Source organism: Cetorhinus maximus, chromosome 25 (assembly GCF_964194155.1).
Source record: "Cetorhinus maximus chromosome 25, sCetMax3.hap1.1, whole genome shotgun sequence".
NCBI classification, from domain to species: Eukaryota; Metazoa; Chordata; class Chondrichthyes; order Lamniformes; family Cetorhinidae; genus Cetorhinus; species Cetorhinus maximus.
Window position 1 is genome coordinate 38,625,024 of NC_135903.1, and position 27,061 is coordinate 38,652,084.

Sequence of the window (27,061 nt, forward strand, 5' to 3'; positions counted from 1 at the left end):
ACTCTCAGCTGCTCAGCCAGTATACAGAGTTACCATCGCTGTGGCCGAGTGTTTTGTATTTCCCAGCAGTGAGAGGGGCGTCAGCCTGCTGGCATCACCTGGGCAGCAGCTGTTGGCTGAGTAAGTCCTGCGGAATAAACGACTGGCAGCTCAGTGACTGGAGATGGGAACAGGCTGCACTGACATCGCGCAGAGTAGCAAGGAGGAGCCTCGGCAGTGTCATCCTCCTGCAGGTCCAGAGCTAGCCAGAGGAGCACAGCAAAGGACGGCAAGGAGAAGAAGATGCCACCCAAGATATTGGACAAACCGCCCAAGTGTTAGCTGCCTTCAAATCTCAGAGCGCCAGAGGCTCTGCCTATCCAGACAGCCTTGCCATAACTTCTACCTAGAAGGACAAGGGCAGCAGACATGTGGAAACACCACCACCCGCAAGATCCCCTCCAAGCCACTCACCACCCTGACTTAGAAATACATCGCCGTACCTTCTCTGTCACTGGGTCAAAATCCTGGAAGTCCCTCCCTAACAGCACTGTGGGTGTACCTACACCACATGGGCTGCAGCGGTTCAACGTGGTGGCTCAACATCACACTCTCAAGGGGTATTTAGGCACGGGCAACAAATTCTGGGCTTGTCCGCGATGCAAATTAAATTTTTTAAATTAGCAGAGCTAATGCATGTGTCCTGTAATTGCATCACAACAAATGAGGGAGTCACATTGGTGATGTTAAGGATTATTGAGGAAATTTAGACAGGTTATACCTTTCGGAGATGGTTACTCAGCCCAGTTGAAGGTTAGGAGAGTATAAATTTCTCAGTATTTCAAGCAGATTCAATAGGCAGACTGCAAAGCAATACATTTAATAAAATTTCCTTTTTATTGCCCACTGAATAGGAGAGATGTTGATAGTTATTGAAACAGAGCCTGATCTGGTTTTAAGAATTACATATTTAACAAATGTTCACCACACTGCTGAATAAACAGCCTGCTGCAGCCATAACCATTCCTACTCCAACTTCTGTTCCTGATCCTGTCGGTCTACCAAGGGTCAGGACAAGTTTAAATACTTTAAAGGGCACATTACTGTATCAATATAGCACAGCTAGGTCCCCACTGGAGGGGAGCAGGGATAGGATGATACAGCATTGTACACCTGCCATGCATGTGGCTGTACCAAAAGATGATGCCTGATGGTTACTGGGCCTCCTTATAAGACAGCTAACGTAAAGCACTTTAAAGACAATTCTGGGGAATTGCAAAACCATGACCCTGAGGATTCCCTGTGAACCTCACAACCCCTTCCATCAACCGTTATGTTAATTCAGCTGAGTGATGATGGTTTCCCATTGGAAAGAGGTATTAATGATAGTTCCCAATCTAAAGGATTATTCATGTTCTGTCATTCTAAAGGGGGTATCAGTAATGGTGCCCAGTCTTAAGGGGTATTCAGCGTGCTTGCCAGTTTATAAAGGGGTATTATGATGGTCCCCATGCTAAAGGGGTATTGAGAGTGCCTGTCATTCTCCTAAAGGGGTACAAATGATAGTCCCATATTTTGTAGGAGTATTAATAAGTGTGCCCACTCTATAAAGTGGTATTTGTAGTGATGACTTTTCACTGTAAGGATATTAATAGTGAAGCCCGTGCTAAACAGGTATTGAGAGCAATGTCCACTTTAAGAGGTTTGAGAAACCTGAATGATCATCAAGTTACTTACACCTCAGAACCACACTACAGGGTCTGTAATTTCAGCTGTTATTCACAAATGTTGTTTTTAGTGTACATCACTTTGCAGAGCGGCTACTACAAGGTTACATTAAAAAAGGATTGTTTTGTGATTTGTTTCAGGATTTTGGTGGAAGCAGCTCTCCAAGATGTGACCTAAAAGAGAATTTAATTCAAAAAGGTTGCCAAGAGAATTCGACCGAGTTTCCCCAGGGCTCCGTCAAAATTGAGAAGAATTTGCCCCTCACCGAGAAAGGGTTGAGTGACAAACCAGAGGACACTGTGCAATTCGCTCCTCAAAAGATCACCATCAATATGCGTCGAGGTATGAAACACACAAGGTGCTATGCCTCTAGTTTCATGGGCCACTAGTCTTATCTCTCCCCTCTGGGGGGACCTGTTTCCCATCCCTTCCCTACCCTGTGCCTGCCCCCCAGCTTTCCACTTCCAGTGTGATCCGGCAAGTGACCACAGAACCACCCCCCCCCCCACCACCCCCCACCCCTTAGCATCTAGGAAACTGGAGGTTGTTACACTTCTAAGGTAATCACCATAGCGACTGAATTTGCCATTTGGTAAATCCACCTTTGTCTTCCTGTATAAAATGGCAGCCACGATCTTTGATTCTCCCCTGAGCAACAGCAATGCAGATGGAAATTCCTCTCAGTGGTGAGGTGACGTTTCACTGGAGAGAAAAGAGAGAGAGCTTGTACTGATTCTGTACCTTTCAGTACCTCAGAACGTTCCAACGCGCAAAACAGCCGATGAAGTGCGAATGAAGTGTAGATATCAGCAAAATGTAGGAAATGCGGCAGCCAATTTGCACTCAGCAAGATCCCGCAATCAACAATGAGCTTCACAAATAAAGGCATAGAGTACAAAAGCAAGGAAGCTATGGTAAGCCCCAGTATAAGACGCTGGTTCAGCCTCAACTAGAGCATTGCATCGAATTCTGGCACCACACCTTAGGAAGGATGTGAAGGCGTTAGACAGAGTGCAGAAAAGATTCACAAGAATGGTTTCAGTTACGAAGACAGATTGGAGAAACTGGGACAAGAGTCTTCTCCTTGGACAAGAGAGGATTAAGAGTAGATTTGTTCGGGGAGCTCAAATTCATGAGGGCTCTGTGCAGAGCACTTCGGGAAAAACTATCCCCATTGGTGGAAAGATTGAGAACCAGAGGGCACAGATTTAAGGTTATGAGTAAAGTAAATAATGGAAACATGAGAAACAATTTAATGCAGATAGTGGTTAGGATCTGGAATACACTGCCTAAGAGTGTGGTGGAGGCAGAACCAACCGAGGTATTCAAGAGAGAATTGGATCAATCGGATCATTATCTGCAGAAAGAAAATTTGCAGGACTATAGGATAAACACAGAGGAATGGCACTCAGAGCTGCCTCTTTCTATGAACACAAAATCACAAGAATTAGGAGCAGGAGTAGGCCTTTCAGCTCCTCAAGCCTGCTCTGCCATTCAATAAGATCACGTCCAATTTGACTGTGGCCTCAGTTCCACTCTAAGTGCTACACAGATACGAGGATGAGATGGACTTCAAACGATGAAAATTCAAAATAGATAATGGCGGATACCCAGAGCAAATCAGGCAGCATCTACAAACACGGAAGACAAAGAAATATTTCAAATACAAGTGTTCATCAGAATGAAAAGCAGGAAAATAAGTGTTTTGGAAGGGTTGGAACAAAGCAAAGATGGAGAGAAAACAAAACACCAGATCCAATCAAGGAGAGCAAGTTAATGAGTTGACTGTGACTGAGCAGTCTGTAAGTCAATGAACAGCCTGAGTGGACTGGTAGACATGCTCATGCATAAAGCATAGTCTGTTTACACTCCCAGTATAACAAATATGAGCAGGAGTAGGCCATTCAGCCCCTTGAGCCTGATCTGCCATGCAATAAGATCATGACTGATCGAATTGTGGCTTAACTCCTTTCCTGCCTGTCCCTGATAGTCCTTGATTCTTTGCTGATCAAAATTCTTTCTAACTCAGCCTTGAATCTATTCAATCACCTGCAGCCCCCACTGTTCTCTGTTGATGAGAATCCCACAGACTAATGACCTTCTGAGAGAAAAATTTCTCCTCACTTCAGTCTTAAATGGGGGACCCCTACTTTTTAAATGGTGTCCTCTAGTTCTAGACTCCCCCACAAGGTGGAACACCCTCTTAGCATCTGTCCTGTCAGAATCCTACATCTTTCAATAAGGTCACCTCTCATTCTTCTAAACTTCCTTGAGTATTGGCCCAACCTGCTCAACCTTTCCTCAGACCATCCCATGAATCAGCCTAGTGAACATTCTCTGAACTGCTTCCACTGTAAGTATACCCCTCTTTACATAAGGAGACTAAAACTGTGCACATTACTCTAGCTATGGTCTCACCAATGCCCTGTACAGTTGTAGCAAGACTTTCCTACTTTTATACTCCATCCCCCTTGCAATAAAGGGTGACATTCATTTGCCTTCTAACTTTTGCATGCTGATTTTTGTGATTCATGTTGAAGAATACCCGATCCCTCTGTACTGCGCCATTCTGCAGTCTCCCTCCATTTAAATAATATTCTGCTTTCCTATTCTTCCTGTCAAAATGGACAACCCCTCATTTTCCCACATTATACTCCATCTGCCAGAGTTTTGCTTGCTCACTTAACCTGTCTATATCCTTTTGCAGCGGCATCTTTAGTGATGGTGGCTTGAACACCAGGGATTGTTGTTGTCTTGGGGTCTTTCCTGGGGTTGGCTGGCAGGACATCAGGTTGGCAAAGAATGGGAAGCACAGAACAAGGGAGGTAGGAGTTCCAGGGAGGGAGGAGAAAAGTTATGGGTGCTTCAGTTTTCCATTTATACTCTTCTGGAGTGGGGTAGGGGAAAACGGGAGTGGCAGCATTAACTGGAAAGGACTGGTGAGGGGGGCATGCCAGCATTAACTGATGGGCAAAGAAAAAGAATCCCAACTTGAGTTAACTCGGAGGGGAAGAAACATCACAGGTAATTACGCGGGAAAGTGCCAATGTGAGCTGGAGGGTTGGAGTTGGAGAGAGCATCTCAATGGGGAAAAAATAAGGTGGTTGCCGGGGTATGGGGTTTTGACCTGGGACCAGAGGGCTAAATATATCTCTGTAAGCGAGGGCTGGGGCGGGTGCTGGATTGGATATGAGTAAGCGATTGTTGAGGTAAATTTGGGGAAGTGATAATCTGCTCAGTTGAAAACGCTTGTTTTATTTTTATTAAGATCAAAAATCTCTCAGTTGTCAATCATAAGGGTGTTTAAAGCTAGCTTATAAAAGTTGGCCAAGGGCAGCTCATTCACTTTGACAATATTTTTTCCTATGCAGATTACAATCAATGATAAGACCCACAAATTATAGATACCTTGAACTAGATGGAAACATATCTTCAGTAATCTTCCACTGAAAGGAGTGTGTTCACTTGTATTTACATTATCTCCACACTTGCAGCACAGATTAAGTTGGTAATGAGAAAATCCACATAACTGATATAATGAGGGCAATTTCCCACCAACATGAAAAATGTGCTGAGTGCATTGCACCCTGACTCACTTTCAGTAATGTGGAACTTCAAACCAAATAAGGAAATTCATTTCAGCTCTGAAGAAAAGTCATATGGACTCGAAACATTAGCTCTGTCTTTCTCTCCACAGATGCTGTCAGACCTGCTGAGTTTTTCTAGCATTTTTTGTTTTTGTTTCAGATTTCCAGCATCTGCAGTATTTTGCCTTTTGTCTGAGGAAATTAATTTGTTTCATCACTGGCTGCACAACAGTCTTAGAGACAGTCAGCCGTGCCTGCTCACATATTTCGGATTTATTTGACTTTTATATCCAAACCTCAGCAATTATCAATTGTACGTTGGAGTCGGTCACTAGGGAAGTCCCGCAGGTATAGATGATATACAAAAAAATGTCTTGAATTTACATAGCACCTTTCACAACCTCAGGATGCCAAAATGCGTCATGCGATGAAGCACTTTTGAAGTGTAATCACTGTTGTAATGTAGGAAGTGTGGCAACCAATTAGCACACAGCAAGCTCCCACAAACAGCAAAGAGGTAAATGACCATATCATCATTTTTAATGATGATGATTGAGGGATAAATATTTTCCAGGACACTGCAGAGAACGCACCCTGCCTTCAAATAGTGGCATGGGGTTTTTGCATCTACCTGAGGGGCCAGCTTACAGTATCTTACCCAAAGGAAATGCACCTCTGACATTGCAACATTCCCTCAGTACTGCGCTGGAGTGTCAGCCTAGATTATGTGGTCAAGTTGCTTGAACCTGCTGACTCAAAGATGGAAGTGTTTACACTATGCCAAGACAGACACCTTGCAAAAACATCTAATCTTACCTTGTTTGCAACAGAACACGCAGCTTTACACGATGACATTCGAAATGTAATCCTCCCATGTTCAGTTTTCTGTTTAGTGCTACACTCGATCAGTCTGTCAGACAAAACTCTACACCGATGTGTCTCTATTCTTTGGTCAGCAGAGAGTGACGCCTGACATAAAGTGGCACGTGGCAGTGATTTAATTTGCAAAATCGGAACAACGCTTAAAATAAGTGAGCAATTGTGAAGGAAACAGGCGTTTTTGTCACTGATGCAGATGCATGATCTGATCTGGTACTGTTGACTCCTAACGTTTTATATGTTTATAAACCTCTCCTTTGTCACTTCCCACAGGCGAGTCCAGTTCATTCACAGTATATGTGCGTCAGGTGGAGGACTATCCTGTGGACATCTACTACTTGATGGACCTCTCTTACTCCATGAAGGACGATTTGATAAAGATACAGAAACTTGGCACAGAGATGGCTGAGAAAATGGCTAGCCTGACTAGCAAACTCCAAATAGGCTTTGGGGCTTTTGTAGACAAGCCTGTCTCTCCATACATGTATATGACAACAGAAGCAGAAATCAAAAACCCGTGTGTAAGGTAAGGAAAGAAAGGCTTGCAAATATATCTCTTCATATTCTTCTTTAATATCATTAAACAAAATTCTGGCAACTTGTGCAGGTAGTGGCCCCCAACACTCTGCTACTGGGAAATCACCGTATCTGCATAGCAGACTAGTATTAGTGCTCAAAAATCCAGGCTGTTGCTCCACTGAGGGGAATGCTACACCATCGGAGGTACCGTCTTTCAGATGAGATTTTAAAAACTGAGGCCCCGTCTGCCCCCTCAGGTGAACGTGAAAAATCCAATAGCATTTCTTCGAAATAGGAGTTCTCCCCAGTGTCCTGGCCAATAATTATCCCTCGACCAACATCGCTGGGGAAAAAAAAAAGTTATTTTAAAAACGATTATCAGGTCATTATCACATTGCTGTTTGTGGGAGCGTTCAATGTGCAAATTGGCTGCCGTGTTTCCTATATTACAACAGTGACCACACTTCAAAATTTACTCCATTGGCTGTAAACTGCTTTGGGATATCTTGAGGTTATGAAAGGTGCTACAAAAATGCAAGGCTGTCTTCTGGGATTTTACATCTAAAAATAAGAACAGGCTTTATGACTTTAAAATGGGGACTGAGTTATTTCTGCACACCCCTGGGTGGAATTTTTCCGCTTGGCGCGTGAGTGAGCGCCTGACCCGCTGAAGCGTGAAATAGCACGTGATGACGTCGGGCGAGCGTCCTGATGACATCGCGCGATATTTCGTTTGGCGGGCATGCACCAGAGTTGGAAGCGCGCCCGCCGACAACTAAGAGGCCTATTAAGGCCATTAAAGTTGTAATTAACCAAGATTTTAATTAACCAAGATTTTCCGTTGCCCGTCCAACATTACTGTTGGCAGGCACGCAAATCAACCAGGCGGCCTTTGCATCTTTCAGGAAGCCTCATCCAAGGGTGGGATGAAGTTTCTTTTTGTTAAATAAAACAAAAAATGTATGGACAGAATTTTCATCGTGTAAACGTCCAGGTGACTGATCCTGATGCATGGGCATTTTTTCCGGAATTTAAAATTTTTTTTTTGCATTTAAATTCTTCAGCTCCTTGAGACAGCTCTCTGCCTTTTAGGGAGCTTTCATTCCATGCTCCCCTACGCCCGCACTGACTTCAGCGCTTGCCCTCCTCCCGCCCCCCCACCCCCACCCCAGCAGCGCTGAGCATTTCAGCGCACGCTTCACGCTGGCTGTTAATTGGCCAGCCGGCGTGAAATCACGGACAGGGATCCATTCCCCGGCTACTCCCGGGCCCTCCGATCACGGGCGCCCGTCAAATTAAAAATCCTGACCCCTGTTACAAGTTCAGACCTCCTCCTTGCATAAAGCAGAGGGCCCAGAATCATCATTATCACTTTCTCTGCACCCTCTCCAATCCATCTATAATCTTTTGAAGGACAGTTGCTCAATGTAGCAGCAAATTGATACTCCCAGGGGGGTGTATAGGATTATACAAACCCCATTCCAATGTGTTACCAAACACTGCTCAGTACCCAGCATACAATAGTTTCAATAAGAACAGGAAATGCTGGAAATATTCAGCAGGACAGGCAGCATCTGTGGAGAGAGAAACACAATTCTGGGGAGAAGTTGTCAACCAGAAACATTCAGGGAAGCCTCCGTTCTCACTGGGTGTCTCACTTGCTGCCTAAGAAAGCGGCGAGACTCCTGCACTGACTCAAAGGGGGAAAGCCCCATCATGTCTTCTGCCCGTCAGGCAGTTAATTGGACAGTGGCGGGTATTCTCCAGACTTGGGTCTCCAGAAAACAGCTTCCCGCCCATCGAGGGCTGCCAGCCAATCAGAAGCCGGCAGCTCTCATGCTCAGCAGCGCCACTGAGGAGGCCGTGGCTGCTGCCGGAACAACACCACCACCCACCACCCACCCCGGAGTCCCAGGATCACAGAGCGACCCAAGAGAAAAGTTAGTGCTGTTGTGGGTGGAGGTTGGGTCTCCTGTGGCGAGGGTTACTGAGGGCCCATGGGGATCAGCAGCAAGGGCAGGAGGGTGGCTGTCAGTGGCTACCCCATGTCCATGCCCATGACCACACACAGATTAGTGCAGATCGAGGGACCCCCCTCCACCAGCTGGCATGCAGCCCACACAGTAGTGCAGGTCACTTTTCGGCAGGCCCTGGAGCTGGGAATATTTAAGCGGAGATGGGAAGAGGCCCTTAAGTGGTCGTTAATTGGCCATTTAAGGGACTCTAGTGGAGCTGGAATGGAAAGGTCGACCATTGGCCTTCCTGCCCAAAACTTACTTGTAGTGGAGGCAGGGAGGTGTCAGGTATCGATCTCAATGCCAACTTGCCACATCCTCAGGACTGCCCACCTCCTTCCTTGCCTCCTACAGGGGCAGAAGGTTCTGGCCATTAACTCTTTTTCTCTCTCCATAGATGCTGCCTGACCACCTGAGTATTTCTGATTTTTATTTCAGATTTCCAGCATCCGCAATATTTTTACTATTGTACATTTCTTCACATTGATTGGACAGGCTCAGTAAATTGTCATCCACCCCAAACTGTGCTAGTTAACAACCCTTCATCGTCATCTGTAACTTGCATGTATATAGCGCCCTTAAAATAGGAAGAAATAGTCCAACGTGCTGCACAAAGATGTAAATGAATGCTGAGGCAAGAAAGAAGATCTTGGTTTGACGGAACTGAAGCAGAAGAATTAAGGGAGGGAATTCCAAACCTTAACCCATGGGATTCATGTCCACTTCCATGTTTTTGATTTCATTGTGTCTTCCCATACAGTTGCCTGCGCTAAGTTCCATTTGCCCTTAGGTACCACCTTTTGTTTAATTGGCCCCGGACCCCTCTCTGGTACCAGTCACCCTAATGGCAATTAACTGGTATGTCAGACTAGAGTTTGCACTCTGGCTGACACCCCCATCTTTCTGACTCCAAGGTGAGTGTGCTACTTTCAGAGCCACAGATGACACTTGTAATGTTTTTCTGAGATTGGGATCCAGGCATGTTGTTTGGGACATAGTAGAAGAAAATTTAATCAGTAACGAGACAGAAAAAGTTGGAAACATTTAGCAGATCGATGAGCACCTGCAGAGGGAAGTGGGAAGTTGCTGTTTTTGGTGTAGACCTGCCATTAGCCCAGTGTGAAACCTGTATTATATTTGGCCTGGGAGAGCTCAATGTTTAAATAGAAACAGAAAAAAAGTCCCCTCCCCAGCATAACAGGCCTCAGCACTAAGGAGCACCAGGAACAGAAGGACTTTAATTATGTGGAGTGTCACAACAGCAGATCACAGGCCTGAATTGCTTGCAGGCATATTGAACTTTTTAAAGGCAGATGTGTGTTTTTTTAAAAAGACATACAAGCAAAAGCTGGCTGAGTAAACATTTTCTGGAAAATTCCTATGTGGATTATACTTGACTGACTAGTCCAGAGAGACCATGGAATGTCGCACCTAAAAAGATGTCAAGGCCTACTTCAGACTGACACTTGAAACGAACGGATGCAATGCAAAAGACTGAATTTTAATCTCCTGTGGGTGCAGAGACAGTGGAGACTGATTACCACAATTCAGCAGAAACCATCTCCTGTTGAGTTGCATCTCAGAATCACAGTGCAGAAGAGGCCCTTCGGCCCATCGAGTCTGCACCGACACATGACCTGACCTACCTACCTAATCCCATTTACCAGCACTTGGCCCATAACCTTGAATGTTATGACGTGCCAAGTGCTCATCCAGGTACTTTTTGAAGGATGTGAGGCAACCTGCCTCCACCACCCTCCCAGGCAGTGCGTTCCAGATCGTCACCACCCTCTGGGTAAAAATTTTTCCTCACATCCCCCCCTAAACCTCCTGCCCCTCACCTTGAACTTATGACCCCTTGTGACTGACCCTTCAACTAAGGGGAACAGCTGCTCCATATCCACCCTGTCCGTGCCCCTCATAATCTTGTACACCTCGATCAGGTCGCCCCTCAGTCTTCTCTGCTCCAACGAAAACAACCCAAGTCTATCCAACCTCTCTTCATAACTTAAATGTTTCTTCCCAGACAACATCCTGGTGAATCTCCTCTGCACCCCATCCAGTGCAATCACATCCTTCCTATAATGTGGCGACCAGAACTGCGCACAGTACTCCAGCTGTGGCCTCACCAAGGTTCTATACAACTCCAACATGATCTCCCTACTTTTGTAATCTATGCCTCGATTGATAAAGGCAAGTGTCCCATATGTCTTTTTCACCACCCCACTAAAATGCCCCTCTGCCTTCAGAGATCGATGGACACACACGCTAAGGTCCCTTTGTTCCTCAGAACTTCCTAGTGTCATGCCGTTCACTGAATACTTCCTTGTCAAATTACTCCTTTCAAAGTGTATCAGCTCTCACTTTTCAGGGTTAAATTCCATCTGCCACTTACCTGCCCATTTGACCACCCTGTCTATATCTTCCTGTAACCCAAGAGACTCAACCTCATTGTTAACCACCCAGCCAATCTTTGTGCCATCTGCAAACTTACTAATCCTACCCCCACATAGTCATCTATGTCTTTTATATAAATGACAAATAATAGGGGACCGAGCACAGATCCCTGTGGGACGCCACTGGACACTGGCTTCCAGTCACTAAAGCATCCTTCTGTCATCACCCTCTGCCTCCTACAACTAAGCCAATTTTTAATCCACCTTATCAAATTACCCTGTATCCCATGTGCATTTGCCTTCTTTATAAGTCTCCCATTTGGGACCTTGTCAAAGGCTTTGCTGAAATCCATATAAACTACATCAACTGCACTACCCTCATCTACACACCTGGTCACCTCCTCAAAAAATTGAATCAAATTTGTTAGGCATGACCTCCCTTTGACAAAGCCATGCTGACTATCCCTGATCAAACCTTGCCTCTCCAAGTGGAGATAGATACTCTCCTTCAGGATTTTCTCCAATAGTTTCCCTACCACTGAGGTGAGACTAACTGGTCTGTAGTTCCCTGGCTTATCTCTACAACCCTTCTTCAATAGCAGAACCACATTAGCTGTTCTCCAGTCCTCTGGCACCTCCCCTGTGGCCAGATTGGAATTAAAAATCTGGGTCAGAGCCCCTGCGATCTTCTCCCTTGCCTCCCTCAGCAGTCTGGGACACAAATCATCTGGACCTGGAGATTTGTCCACTTTTAAGCCTGCCAAACCTCCAATACCTTGTCATTCCCTATATCAATTTGCTTAAGAACCTCGCAGTCTCTCTCCCCGAGTTCGATACCTTCATCCTCATTCTCTTGGGTGAAGACGGACATGAAGTATTCATTCAACACTCTAGCGATGTCCTCTGGCTCCATCCGTAGATTGCCCACTTGGTCCCTTATGAGCCCTACTCTTTCCCTGGTTATCCTCTTCCCATTGATATACTTATAGAATATCTTGGGATTTTCCCTACTTTTACCAGCCAGAGCTTTCTCATATCCCCTCTTTGCTCTCCTAATTGCTTTCTTAAGCCCCACCCTGCACTTTCTGCACTCCACTAATGCCTCTGCTGATTTGTTTCCCTTGCACCTGCATTGCCCTTTGAGTGTGCCTTGTCCACGAGGAGTAGATGGCAAAATATTGTGGCTGTTTATTGAAATCACCCAATTTGAGCTGACTTTGGCAGCTGAGCAATTGGTTTGAAGACACTTGGTTCTGCAGGTTAGCTGAAGGAGTTGAAAGAGAGCCAATTCTGGGCAAAAGACATGTTTGTTTTTCCCTTCCAAGAATACACAAGAAAATGGGTTAAAAAACTAGTTGCAAAACTGATCTGTGTGTTCTAGTTCTGGTGTGCGGTATGAGGATCACAGCAGAAGAACATCAGCTAAGCATCCCTGCAGCTTGCAATTAGAAGTCTCTCTCTCTCTCTCTCTCCCTGTGTGGCTGGAGGCAAGTCAGCAAAACCACAGTCAAAAAAAGCAAATAGGAGAGATGTTTTGCCATCTACTCCTCATGGACAAGCCAAAGGCTAATTCGTATATCTTTTTTAACTTTTATTTTTGGGCTCAACTTCTCATTTCTGATCTGTGAGTATGTGTGTTGTTTTTTTTTAACTTTTTCTTAGGTTTTTTAGTAACTAATAAACTTACTCTTTCTTTGACTCAAGAAATGTTAAATCAGCTCCTTCTAAAACAAATACATTTGGACTGGGAAAAGATATCCATGAGGGAAGGGATTCTTTTTAAATTAATCTTGTTGCAACCGACCAAGGGGGTTGAATAAAAAAGGGAAGCCCGCTCATCCCTCCTTACCTGGGAGCATAACAAGACTGGGGTCCCGTTCAGGAAGTTAATAATTTGGGGTATCTCATCCAGGATCATGATAAATTGGGGGACCTCGCCTGGGGACTGGTCATAACAAGAGAGACTAGAGAAGCTGGAATTACTCTCCTTGGAACATAAAAGGGTAGGCGCAGACTTAATGATGTTCAAAATTATGAAGGATGTTGCTAGAGTAGATAAGGAGGAACTGTTTACACTGTTAAGAGCATTGGTAACCAGAGGACAGAGTTAAGATAATTGCCAAAAAAAACTGGGGGAAAAATGGAGAAAATTATTTTGAACGCAACAAATTGCAACAATCTGGGATGTGTTGCCTTAAAGGCTAGGGAAACCAGACTCAATCATAACTTTAAAATAGGAATGGAAAAATACTTCAAGAAGTTTTCAGGGCTATGGGGAAGGAGCAAGGGTGTGACACTAATTGGATAACTCTTTCAAAGAGCCACCACAGGTACAATGGGCCAAATGGCCACCTCCAATGCCGTAAGATTGTAAGCAGAAATCGCGATCCAAGAACAAGGCTTATTGAGATTTTTGTGAATTTTTTTTAAGCATTTCAAGTTCATGCTCACCCATATTTGGATTCAAACACGTCCTCAAACTGACGGAAGAAGTGAGCAAGTTTAATGATGAAGTGGGCAAACAGAGGGTCTCACGAAATCGCGACTCGCCGGAAGGGGGAATGGATGCCATACTTCAGGCCACAGTGTGCGGTGTAAGTAGAGCTAGATCTTCCTCACCCCTCTGCTGGAACTCCTGTTGAAGCGCGTTATCAGAGGGAAATGCCTGCACCTCAGAGCGTTTCTGTTCGTAGTTCTTCCCTCCTTTGGGCAGGGGCATCACACGCTCAGCTGGACAGACTCATAATGGAGACATGTGGAAGTCCTAAAGAAATGACAATACAGAAACAGGCCAGTCACGCTAACCACCCTCCATTGTCATTTATCCTTCACATATGCTCTAGTTCAAATCAGATGTGCCCCATCTGCCTGAGTGTTGGCACTCCTGAATATTGGCAATGCTTGAGTGTAGGCAACCTGTTTTGTCACGTTATTGGCCATAGAGAGTATCACAGTCCGCTAGATTCCATTTCCATCTGACACCTACATTAAACCAGATGGGTGGGTCACTGAGCTGTGATCAGGAATTTGGACCAGAGCTGATTTCTTTCGTCTTTTGTATCCCAGGGCTCTGAAGCCAATAGTAGAGGCCTAACAGTCACACCCAATTGAGGTGAGCCAACTCTAAGGAATTGGACTCCTTCAACCTGTGTGGGGGTGCCTTTGACTATGAGACCATCAAGGAGGCCAGGATTTGTAAGCCCAAATAGGGGAAGATGATGGGGGTAGTGGTAATGTCACTGGATTAGTAATCCAGATGCCCAAGCTAATGAGCTGGGGACATGGGTTCATATCCCACCATGGAAGCTGGTGGAATTTAAATTCAATTCACAAATCTGGAATTGAAAGCTCAACTCAGTGACTGTAACAATTATCGTTGCTTATTGTTTAAAAACTCATTTGGTTCACTAATATCCTTTAGGGGAAGGGAATCTGGCCTACATGTGACTCCAGACCCACAGTAACGTGGTTGACAGCCCTCTGAAATGGCCCAGCAAGCCACTCAGTTCAAGGACAAATAGGAATGGGCAACAAATGCTGGCCTTGCTAATGATGCCCACATCCAATGAAAGAATAAAGGATAAAACAAATCTTTCACCGTGTTTTCTCAGTAACCTCCTGGCTCATGAGAAACTGATAAGGAAACTGTTTTGGTTTCATAGAGAATGGCCTGGCAAGCCACACAGCTGTAGAATGATGGGCAATAAATGTTGTCCTTGCCAGTGACACCACACCCTGTGACTGATTTTTAAAAATCAGCTGAGCAGCTTCCCAATGAAGGGCACATGGTCCTTCTAGCCCCAGAAAATGGGACTGAATCCAGCCTAAACTGATGTCAGCGAGGTACAATATGACCAGGAGATGGTGAGAATTCTGTCAGTTATGACTGGAGTTGAAGAAAGGAGGATCTGTATGTTGGCAGTGTGAGGAATGGCAGGGTCAACTGATATTGTCTACCCCCCTTCCACTTTGTCACAGTGTTTGTCCGACTGATCTCACAGTTGATGATGGGGACTCTGAGAGTCAAATTACCTCATGTCTCTGGATCAAATAGGACCTGTGGTGATGAAAGGACTATGAAGAGAGTTAAAAAAAGGAATGTGAGAAAAGAAGTAGACCATTCAGCCCTTAGAGGCTGTCTCTGCCATGTTAGATCAAAGTTTATCTGTACACTGTCTCCTTAGGTCCTTATTCCCTGCCATCCTTAGCAACAAAAAACTATCAAACACTTTAAATGAAGCAGAAGTAGGGATGTTCACTGATGATTGCGCAATGTTCAGCATCATTCACAATTCCTCAGTTGCTGCATATGGGCAGCAAGACCTGGACAACATCCAGGCTTGGACTGATAAGTGACAAGTAACATTCGCGCCACACAATTGGCAGGCAATGACCATCACCAAAAACAGAAAATCTAACCATCGCCCTTGACGTTCAATGGCATTACCATCGCTGAATATCCCCACTATCAACATCCTGGGTAGTTACCATTGACTGGAAACGGAACTGGACTACTGTGACTACAAGAGCAGGTCAGAGGCTGGGAATTTCTGGGGAGAGTAACTCACCACCTGACTCCCCAAAGCCTGTCCACCATCTACAAACCATAAATCAGGAGTGTGATGGAAAACGCTCCACTTGCCTGGTTGAGTGCAGCTCCAATGACACTCGAGAAGCTCAACACCATCCAGGACAAAACAGCCCACTTGACTGGCACCCCATTCACCACCTTCAACACCAATTCCCTCCATTACCATCACACAGTAGCAGCAGTGTGCACCATCTACAAGATGTACTGCAGGAACTCACCAAGGCTCCTTTGACACCACCTTCCAAACCCGTGACTTCTACCGCCTAGGACAAGGGCAGCAGACACATGGGAGCACCACCACCTTGAAGTTCCCCTCCAAGCCACTCACCATCCTGACTTGGAAATATATCGCCATTCCTTCACTGTCACTGGGCCAAAATCCTGGAACTCCCTCCCTAACAGCACTATGGGTGTACAAACACCAGATGGACTGCAACAGTTCAAGAAGGCAGCTGACCACCACCTTTTCAAGGGCAATTAGGAATGGGCAATAAATGGTGGCCTAGGTAACGATGCCACACATCCCATGAAAAATTATAAAAATTTACTGTATTTTTCAGGATGTTTGTGACATTTCATCGTGTCGGGAAAGTGGAAATTTCCCTTTAAATGCTTCTAATGAATCCTTTATTTTCTTCAGGATGACATCGGTTGGCGTCAAGACGCCACACACCTGTTGGTCTTTGTCACTGACGCCAACTCGCACTTGGCGCTGGACGGGAGGCTGGCCGGAATAACTCGTCCCAATGATGGGCTGTGCCACCTGAGTCAGGACAACGAGTACAATGCCTCCACCATCCTGGTATGTTCATAAAGCAACGTGGTTCTAGCGACATGAGAGCATTGAAAAAGAGGAGGTCATTTGTCCCACAGACAGCCCATTTTCCTACCACACACTCAGCCTCAGCATTTAGCCACCTGGGTGAAAATTCTTCATAAATATGTCTTGATTTCCAAAGAGCATTCACCCATTCTGACATCCCCTGGCCTACTACCCTCCCTGCCCTGCACCCTCGCCTCACAGTCCATGCCATCCAGACTCCCAATTACACTGAATTATATCCCATCAATATTTCACCTGTACCTACTCCTGGAACCCTCACATTCCCCATTCCCTATTCAATTTTTATCTAGCTCATTCTGCGGGGAGTTAACTGTGTTCACCCTACCTGATATACTGTAATAAATTCTGGAAACTTCCTTTGGGCAGCATAATCCAAAAAAAAAAAGGCCCAGTAGCATTCTTGCTTCTGAGTCAGATGGTTGTGGGTTCAAGTCCCGCTCCAGTGCAGTGCACTCTTGGAGGTTCTGTCTATTGGATGAGATGTTAAACTGAGGCCCCGTCTGCCCCCTCAGGTGGATGTGACACTGTTTTGCAAAGAGTTCACTGGTGTCCACGCCTGAAAAAAAACAGATGATCCGGTCATTTATTTCACTGCCATTTAACTGGCTGGGTCATGACCGTCAGTTAGGTAACAAAGTGCCTGCTTGCTTTCCAATCAGTGTCAGAAGGTTGTGAGGATTCATTTGTCAGGCAGCCAATGGCAGGAGTGTGGGCATCACTTGATGTGTGAATAAAATCCAACTGGTAAACAGGAATGGTCAGTGTCCTAATTTCTTAAGGCCCAATAATGAGATATTAAAATTAAACCAGGGCTAGAGAGATGAGATTGTTAGTCTTGAATTATCACCCCCGCATCAAGAGCACAGAGGTGGATAAGTTGCTCTGCAAACCCCATTCAGAGGAAAAAGTGGCCCCAGATGTTCCGGGGCTGGGGAGAGTGGGGGGCACGGAGTGAAATGCGAGTCAGACCCACCAACCTGGGAAAGAGTTCGGAGGCAACCACGGGCTGCCAGCTGCGGAGGGAGGGCCGCGCGGTGGGGGGGGCGTGGGCGGGCTGGGCAGGGGGAGGGGGAGGGCGGGCCGGGCGGGGGGAGGGGGAGGGCGGGCCGGGCGGGGGGAGGGGGAGGGAGGGCCGGGCGGGGGGAGGGGGAGGGAGGGCCGGGCGGGGGGAGGGGGAGGGAGGGCCAGGCGGAAGGCCCGCCTTGGTGATCCAGCTCTTTGAAACTTAAAAAAACAAAACGAAAAATAGCCTGCCAGCCCTCACCCCTTACACCCACTGACCCCCTCCACACACTCCCCATGTCCCAAACCAAGCCACCTTATGCCCCTACCCAACCCCTCACACCCTCCATGCCAACCAATGCCAACTTGGTGCTCCCCCAACCACCACCCTTAGCTCGAACACCCTCCGTGCCAGCTGCCCGGTGTCCATCATGGGCAGACCTCAGCACCCATTCCAAAAGGAAATGAAGTTCTTAAGTGTCTATTTACAAATTCACTAAAAATTATATTCTCATTGATTAAAAACCCATTCACTACATTTAACTTCATTCAACTACTTAAACCCTTATAAAAACAAGCAGTTGTGTTCATAACCCCACTTGGAGCTGGGAATCAAACTACGAACTGAAGGGGAACCCACTGTGATAATGACAGGTTGGGAAATCAGTCATGCAGCACAAATCCTTTCATGATAATCCTTAGGCTTCTAGCAACAGACAGAATGGAATAGAAAGCACTTTTTTTTGCACTGTAGGCAGGTCTTTTAAAAATGTAAAGGGCAAGAGTATTAAATGCCTTGACAGATCCCTCGACAGCTTGACCGATCCAATAAGTTTACTTACTTTTTATACACTTTCGTGTCTAATTTCAACAACCCCAAAGCACGCTTGACCTCTCCAAGAGGGCACCCGACCTCTCCCGAAAGTGCCGTTGGACCTATGCAGAAAGGTACCTACCTCTCCAAAGAACTCCAGCTTTAAACCTTCTCCCCACTAAAGGGTTTTGGACAGCTGACGAGTGAAAGTTGGATCTGACTGGAAGCAGCTGCACTTTATAACATGTGCAGTTGCCTCCGTGAACCACAGATATGCAAAGTACAACTCATCCCCATTTCCCTCCCTCAACACCACCCCCACCACCCCCCCACCCCGAATATGGTGGGGCCAGGTTTGGGGGCGGGACTTCTGGAATTGGGCCTCCGATGTCACTTTGGCTAAGATGGAAACCCATCTTTACAGAAATTCAAGTCGAAGTGCCTAGAATCAATATTCTACTTTCATCTTCACGTGTTTTGCATTTCAGGATTTCCCATCACTTGCGATGCTGACTGAAAAACTTACAGAGAATAACATCTTCCTGTTCTTTGCTGTAACCAAACCCGTCACTGCCATATACAAGGTAGGCTTTTAAAAAGTGAAGATCGCCATGCAAGCAAGGCCTGACATACCTAGAGGCCTATGTAGTTTCCGCTGTTTCTGATTACATTGCCAGTTCTGTTTATGGGTTCATAATGATCTTTTCTGTCACCAAAAGAAAGGTTGGTAAATTAGAACAGGAGATGTCTACTGAGTTGAATTCCAAATCTCAAGTGATCTAGTCTGATTCAGTTCAGATTTATATCCTTTTGGAAATACCAATTAACGAAAAGGGGGGCAAATTAACGAAAGGTCAAATAAATTAATAAAGGAGGTAACCCCTTAAAAGGGGCACTGCAGCTAAAGAACAATACTACAAAAGGAAACTTAAACTCAAACCAAAATGTCATTTGCGGGGGCCAGTGATGCACCCTAGCTCCAGGTGTACCAGCCCACTCCCAGCAGAAGTCTCACTAACCAGTGATCACAATACTTGATCTCTGCTAGTGTTAGAAGTTTCTAGACTGCCCATATATTGTGTCACTGTGCAGTTTGGAAGTGATTTGGAAAGTGACACTAAAGGGTTAATCAGATCATTTCCTGCCTCTCCATGTTCTCCTGGTTCTCTGATTAATGGAAATAATTTTCCAGATTATTCTTCACCCCTGCTCATCCCCTGGCCATGGGTACCATATTTGGGGATTTGGGGGATGTCTTTACAAGATGAGGAAATACATTTTTACAGAACGAGTGGTTAAGACCTTGAATGCACTGACAGAGTGATGGAGGCAGATTCAATCCTGGTTTTCAAAAGGGAATTGGATAAGCACCAGAAGAGAATCAGTTTGCAGGGCTACAGAGAAAGGGTGGGGGTCAGGGACTAGCTGTGTCAATACTGCAGAGAGGCAACATGGGCATGAAGGCCCAAATGACCTCCTGAGCTGTCATGATTCCAAGGTTCTTGGCTCCTATGATCCTAGGTTACTGAGTGAAGGTAGGGTGCAGAAGAGTGGAGGCTCTGACCATGGCATCATTCCAAGAAGCAGAGGAATGGAGAATTCCAAATATTACAGTCCTTTTCCAAAAATAGGAAAGAGAAAGTCCAACATCAGTGGTGGGAAAACAACTAGAACGACTAGAGTAGACTCCTAAACAACTAGAAAACAACATAGTCAAACAGAAAATTTTCACTTTTTAAAAAATTTACTCATGGTATGTGAGTGTTGCTGGCAAGGCCAACGTTTACTGCTCATCCCTAATTGCCCTTAAGAAGTTGGTGTTGAGCCACCACCTTGAACCGCTGCAGTCCATGTGGTGTATGTACACCCACAGTGCTGTTAGGAAGGGAATTCCAGGATTTTGATCCAGCAACAGTGAAGGAACAGTGATAAAGTTCCAAGCCAGGATGGTGTGTGGCTTGGAGGGGAACTTGCAAGTGGTGGTAACCCCCCCTGCGCCTGCTACCCTTGTCCTTCTAAGTGGTAGAGGTCACGGGTTTGGAAGGGGTTGTCAAAGTAGGCTTGGTGAGTTGCTGCAGTGCACCTTGTATATGGTACATATTACTGCCGCTGTACATCGGTGGTGAAGGGAGACAATGTTTAAGATGGTGGATGGAGTGCTGATCAAATGGGCTGCTTTGCCCTGGATGGTGTCAAGCTTCTTGAGTGTTGGAGCTGCCCTCGTCCAGGCAAGTGGAAAGTATTCCATCACACTCCTGACTTGTGCCCTGTAAGTGGTGGACAGGCTTTAGGGAGTCAGGAGGTAAGTTACTCGCCACAGGATTCCTAGCTTCTGACCTGCTCTTGCAGCCATAGTATTTATATGGCTGGTCCAGTTCAGTTTCTGGTCAATGGTAACACCAAAATATCAATGGTAAGGGATTCGGCGATGATGATAACCTTGAATATCAAGGGGAGATAGTTAGATTCTCTTTCATTGGAGATGGTCATTGCCTGGCACTTGTGTGGCACAGATGATACTTGCCACTTATCAGCCCAAACTAGAACGTTGTCCAGGTCTTGCTGTAGATGTGCATGGACTGCTTCAGTATCTGAAAAGTTGTGAATGGTACTGAATGCAGTGCAATCATAGCGAGTGTTGTGAAACTATTTTCTTTTATGCTATGTATGACTCTAACCGGTAGAGAGTTTTCCCCGATTCCCATTGACTTCAGTTTTGCAGGGCTTCTTGATGCCATTTTCTGTCACATGCTGCCTTGATGTTAGGGGCAAAGAAATAAACTCTAATATTGGCGATAAAACCCAATCCCAAACGTAGCTCCCTCGTTATATTATTCCGCACAATAAAGTTTCAAAATTAATATAGCCTGTTCTTTGTGTTTACAATTTTATTTTAAGAAATTCAACACAGCAAAATGGGAGTGAGCATTAACAATTGCAGAGCTCTGAGATTCAGAGGGATCTGGGTGTCCTAGTACAGGAGCCACAAAAGGCTAGTATGCAGATACAGCAAGTAATCAGGAAGGCTAATAGAATGTTACCATTTATTGCGAGGGGAATTGATTACAAAAGTAGGGAGGTTATGCTTCAGTTATACAGTGCACTGATGAGACCACATCTGGAGTATTGTGTACAGTACTGGTCACCTTATTTAAGGAAAGATGTAAATGCATTAGAAGCAGTTCAGAGATGGTTTTCTAGGCTAATACCAGGAATGAGTGGGTTGTCTTATGAGAAAGGTTGGACAGGTTAGGCTTGTACCATTGGAATTTGGAAGAGTAAGGGGCGACTTGATTGAAACCTTTAAGATCCCAAGGGGTCTTGGCAGAGTGGATGTGGAGAAGATGTTTCCTCTTGTGGGAGAATCTAGAACTAGGGGTCACTGTTTAAAACTAAGAGGTCACTCATTTAAGACAGAGATGAAGAGAATTTTTTTCCCTGAGGGTTGTGAGTCTTTCGGATTCTCTTCCTCAAAAGACGGTGGAAGCAGAGTCTTCAAATATTTTTAAGGCAGAGCTAGATAGATTCTTCATTATCAAGGGGTGAAAGGTTATCAGGGATAGGCAGGAATATGGGTTTAAGGTTATAATCAGATCAGCCATGATTTTATTGAATGATGGAGCAGGCTTGAGGAGCCAAGTTGCCTACTCCTGCTCCTAATTCCTATGTTCGTATTAACTTTTTTATATTGAATTAGTTTTAGCATCCATGGTCCAAGATTGATTAAAAAGCATTCATTTTATTAAACTATAAAACAGCATGATTTACAACAGCAGCCAGAAGTTCAGCCTCTTGTGCCATGCTCCATCTTCAAGCTTCTGTCAGCTAGTTTCCATCAAACCAATTGCCTAATTAATACACTGATTGATATAAATTGTTAAAAGGAAAGTCTCTACATTACACACTCAAAACTTCTGGATACCATCATACTTTCTGAAGTAATAAAATGTCTGTAAATGTTACAGTATTGCCAATACAGGTTACTAACAATTACCTGGAATCAGAGAATGGATCAATTCAAATTGGTGAACAGATTGGGTCGACAGTGAAATCAGTTGAATGACTGGCTTAATTGTCAATGGGAGGGGATATTTTTAAGTTTTCAGATTATTGAGGTTTAATGTTGCGTAATCTTGCTTTCTCCACAGAATTACAGTGAAATGATTCCTGGCTCTACAGTTGGGACAGTTTCCGATGATTCCGGAAATGTCCTGAACCTCATCGTGGATGCTTATCAGGTAAGTTTGAACAAAACTCAACGAGCAGCTCGGAGGTAATATTTCGAAATGATGGCATCATTAACTTGAGGTTATGATTCCGACTCCAGTAACTATCCCTGCGCCAGTTCTAGCCCTGTCTCCAGCTCCTTCTCCTAACCAGCTCCATCCCAAATGATGCATTTTCTGGATTACTAAAAGAGGTTGGGAAGGAGACGCCAACCAGAATTGAAATTGGAAAAGTAGTAGGCTCTGGTACATAAAGGGTTAATGTGGGACTGAGTACAGTACTACCCACACAGTGTTGGCACGTGACCCAGAGCCAGGGCAGTCTAGAGATGGACAGATACGGGTAAAGATCAAGAATGGCATCAGCTTCATACCTGTACCCTCTACTATAAATATGTACATAGTTATGAGTTGTTAATGAAGACTTGCTGTTAATATATTCAAGACTACGAAGCCTTCTTCATGGTGTCCAAAGCAGGATTCTTCATGATGGTGGCTTCATGATCAAAACCCTCATAAGAATGCTGAGAAACTAAGAAAACGGACACCTTCAGCGAATTCTGCACTCAACCTAACTCCCAACTGAAGCTACAGATGCTGAGGAAATTCACCAGAAAGAGAAAGCTCCAGAGACAGAAGATCCTGGAGGCAAACAGGAAAGGTAGACATTTTACTCAAGCAGAGGACTCCATTGAAGACTACCACAGTGGTTAACCAGCCAGAACCGCACGGCCCTGAGTTTTCAAACAATAAAGAGTGTTCAGACTCTGATTTCACCTGTGATCTCTCTGCCCTTTTTATGGAGCAGGTTTTGTCCATCATCATTCCAGATCCCGGATAGTCCCCAATGGTCAGACCAACCTACCATGCACGAGATTACCACAGCACCTCCTGTGGGAGTGATACCAGAGAAGGATCAACAGTCTGAGGAGCCTCTACCTTCACCTACGATGATGGTAGTCGGTGGACACACCACTCACTGTACACACAGCAACTTCCAGCCAGCAAGCCAAAACCACAAGAGACGCTGGAACCTGGTGGCACCTCCACACCAATACCAAAAAAAAGAGGTGAAAATGCCATTCAATCCTCTTCGACTCAATCACCTTCTCACCACAGAAACACACTTCCTCCGCCTCAGAGAGCTTCTAGATGGCTTAAACGGAAAAGAAAGGAGAAAAAAACACCGCCAAGTAGATGAATTTTCATCCACCCCACAATCAACAGCCAAGACAAACAACAGCCATAAACTGTCAAGCCAGCCAGACCAACCGGGTGTGGTTCAACCTCAAGCAACGGAAGAAATGGATGAAACCATACCCAACACCAGTCCAACCTCCTAACCAACAGCAAGAACAAGAAGCACCAGAGCCTGTCGCTCTCCTGACGGAACAGCGAATGAGATGTGGAAGGGTTATAAGGACTCCAGACTGCCTGAACTCCTAATTTCAAAGGGGGGAGATGCGGTAGCCAGTATGTTCCTAATGTTAATACTGTAATAGCAATAATGTTAGAATAGCATTAAGGCTGTAACAATAAGGTTTATTGCGCAAGACTTATAAAATGTAAAACTTGGAAATACACTAAAGTAACTGTATATCCATGGGATAAAGACTTGGGGGGAGCTGTAGTAGTAGGGTCTGGTTCATACAGAGTTAATGTGGGACTGAGTACAGTACCAGCCACACTGTGATGTAAGAAGACACATGAGCCAGAGCCAGGGGCAGTCGAGAGATGGACAAAGACCTATGCTGGGGTCAGCTTCATACCTGTACCCTCTACTGTAAATATGTATATAGTTACGAATTGTTAATAAAGACTTGCTGTTAATATATTCAAGACTATGAAGCAGGATTCTTCACCACCAAGGACTGGAGGCTGCAAAATGTTTCATCCCTGTTCAAAAAGGGGGAAAGAGATAAGCCAGGGGAAAATAGAGCAACAAAATATGTACCAGGAAATTATAAACTAAAGAACCACAGGCCAGAAAACCTTTGGTCAGGAAACTATGGTCCAGAGAACTACAGGGAACTGTAGATGAGGCAAAGGTAGGCGGAGATGACAACTGGCACATAATTAAGAGTAGAACTAGTCTTTAAACTAAGCTATGTGTTTGCTTCTTCCTTATCTTCAGAAAATCCGCTCTGAGGTGGAAATGGAGGTTGTGAATCTGCCGAAGGAATTGTCAATATCCTTCGATGCTTTCTGTGGAAATAAGGAATCCTTACCAGGACAGAGAAGTTGCTCAGGGCTGAAAATTGGAGACACAGTAAGTAGAGTAAAAGCATCTCAATGTACTGGGCTGGATACCAGTTTGGTAGCAAGGAAACCTGCCACACTTACTCCCTCATTCAATGCCTAAGAGGTTACAGGAGAGCTGGTTTTGAATCCAAAACATCGAGCCGCTACAATTAGGCACTATGATGCTCAAAGTCCCACAATCACATTCTGAGATTTGTTCAGTGGTGTCATAGTCCTTATGCAGTCAATCTACACCTTTGCATCCTTGTTCTTTGAGTTTAATGTGTCAATATTATTACAAAATATGAATGAGTGAAATAATCCATAGGTGTTACTGGATTCCTCCAATTGATTTTTCACATTTAAAAATCACATCACCCCTGTGTCAAACTGCCAAGTTACTGGACTATTTCAAAGTTCTTCTGTAATAACCGAGGGCTGTTTCACACTTTCACACCCAATGGAAGCAACGCTGCCTTTATCATCGAACGGGGTTTCACATTGAATAAAGTGAACATCGGCATGCCAGCTGTAAACAATAACACAGCTGGCTTTTTCACCCTCTGTCCGAGGTTCCATTGGCGCTGCTAACTCCTCAGTCCTGTCTCTCCCTCTTCCTCACTTCTGATACTCCGTCACTCTCCTATCCAACCCCATTCTCATTCTTATGCAACATATGAAATAAGAGCAGAAGGCGGCCATTCGGCCTTCAAACCTGCTCCGCCATTTATTAAGATCATGGCTGATCTGTTAATGTCTCGAATTCCACATTCCCATCTACCCCCGATAACCTTTGATTCCCTTGCCTAACAAGAATGCATCTACCTCTGCCTTAAAAATATTCAATGACCCCGCCTCCACCGCCTTCTGAGGCAGAGAATTCCAAAGTCACACAACCCTCTGAGAAAAAAATTCTCCTCATCTCTGTCCTAAAAGAGCAACCCCTAATTTTAAAACAGTGCCCCCTAGTTCTGGATTCACCCATGAGAGGAAACATCCTTTCCACATCCACCTTGTCAAGGGCGTTCAGGATCTTTTATACTTCAATCAAGTCACCCCTCACTCTTCTAAACTCCAGTGGAAACTAGCCCAGTCTGTCCAACCTTTCCTCATAAGACAACCCACTCTTTCCAGGTATCAATCTGATAAATCTCCTCTGAACCACCACCAACGAATTTACACCCTTCCTTAAATAAGGAGACCAAAACTGCACACAGTATTTGAGATGTGGTCCCACCAATGCCCTGTAGAACTGAAGCATAACATTCTTACTTTTATATTCAATTCCTCTCATAATAAAGGATAGCATCCCATTAGCCACCTTAATTACTTGCTGTACCTGCATACTACCTTTTTGTGACTCACGCACTAGAACATTTAGATCGCTCAGCACCTCGGAATTCTGCAGCCACTCTCCAATTAAGTAATACTCTGCTCTATTATTCTTCCTGCAAAAATGAACAGCTTCACATTTTCCTACATCCAGATTTTTGCCCACTCTCTCAACCTATCTATATCTGTCCTCAACCTCCTTATGTCCTCTTCACAACATATCTTCTTACCTAAACAAAAACAAAAATACCTGGAAAAACTCAGCAGGTCTGGCAGCATCTGCGGAGAGGAACACAGTTAACGTTTCGAGTCCGAATGACCTTTCAGCAGAACTAAGTAAAAATAGAAAAGAGGTGAAATATAAGCTGGTTTAAGGGGGGGGAGGTGGGACAGGTAGAGCTGGATAGAGGGCCAGTGATAGGTGGAGATAACCAAAAGATGTCACAGACAAAAGGACAAAGAGGTGTTGAAGGTGGTGATATTATCTAAGGAACCAGTTTTTCCAGGTATTTTTGTTTTTGTTTTGGATTTCCAGCATCCGCAGTTTTTTGCTTTTACCTTCTTATCTATCTTGTCTCTCCCTCTTGCTCCCTGTTTAATCTGAGAGGTGACCTGTTAGAGGGTTTTGAAGGGGCTTGATAGGATGGAAGCAGAGAACATATTCCCGCTTGTGGGAAAGTGTAAAACTAGAGGACATATATATAAGATAGTTACTAATAAATCTAATCAGGATTTCAGGAGAAATATCTCTATCCAGAGAGTGGTGAGAATGTGGAACTTACTACTGCATGGCTTAGTTGAAGTGGCTAGTGCAGTCAAAGGGGAGATAGATAAACACATACTGATAGCGTGAAATGAAGTTGGAGGGGAGGAGGCTTTTTTTTCTTTCATGAGACGTGGGCATCACT

The 27,061-nt window shown here is 44.9% G+C and overlaps 1 protein-coding gene across 1 annotated transcript in view; it reads left to right on the plus strand.

Moving 5' to 3' along the window:
• LOC144668068 (integrin beta-3-like) overlaps positions 1-27,061 on the plus strand; it is a 90,705-nt gene that overhangs the window by 23,011 nt on the left and 40,633 nt on the right. Inside the window, exons 3-9 of the mRNA XM_078529834.1 lie at positions 1,848-2,049; positions 6,447-6,699; positions 13,535-13,697; positions 16,335-16,496; positions 18,843-18,938; positions 22,503-22,592; positions 24,715-24,849. Of these exons, the coding sequence (XP_078385960.1) occupies positions 1,848-2,049; positions 6,447-6,699; positions 13,535-13,697; positions 16,335-16,496; positions 18,843-18,938; positions 22,503-22,592; positions 24,715-24,849 (1,101 nt within the window). The remainder of the gene's footprint in view (positions 1-1,847; positions 2,050-6,446; positions 6,700-13,534; positions 13,698-16,334; positions 16,497-18,842; positions 18,939-22,502; positions 22,593-24,714; positions 24,850-27,061) is intronic.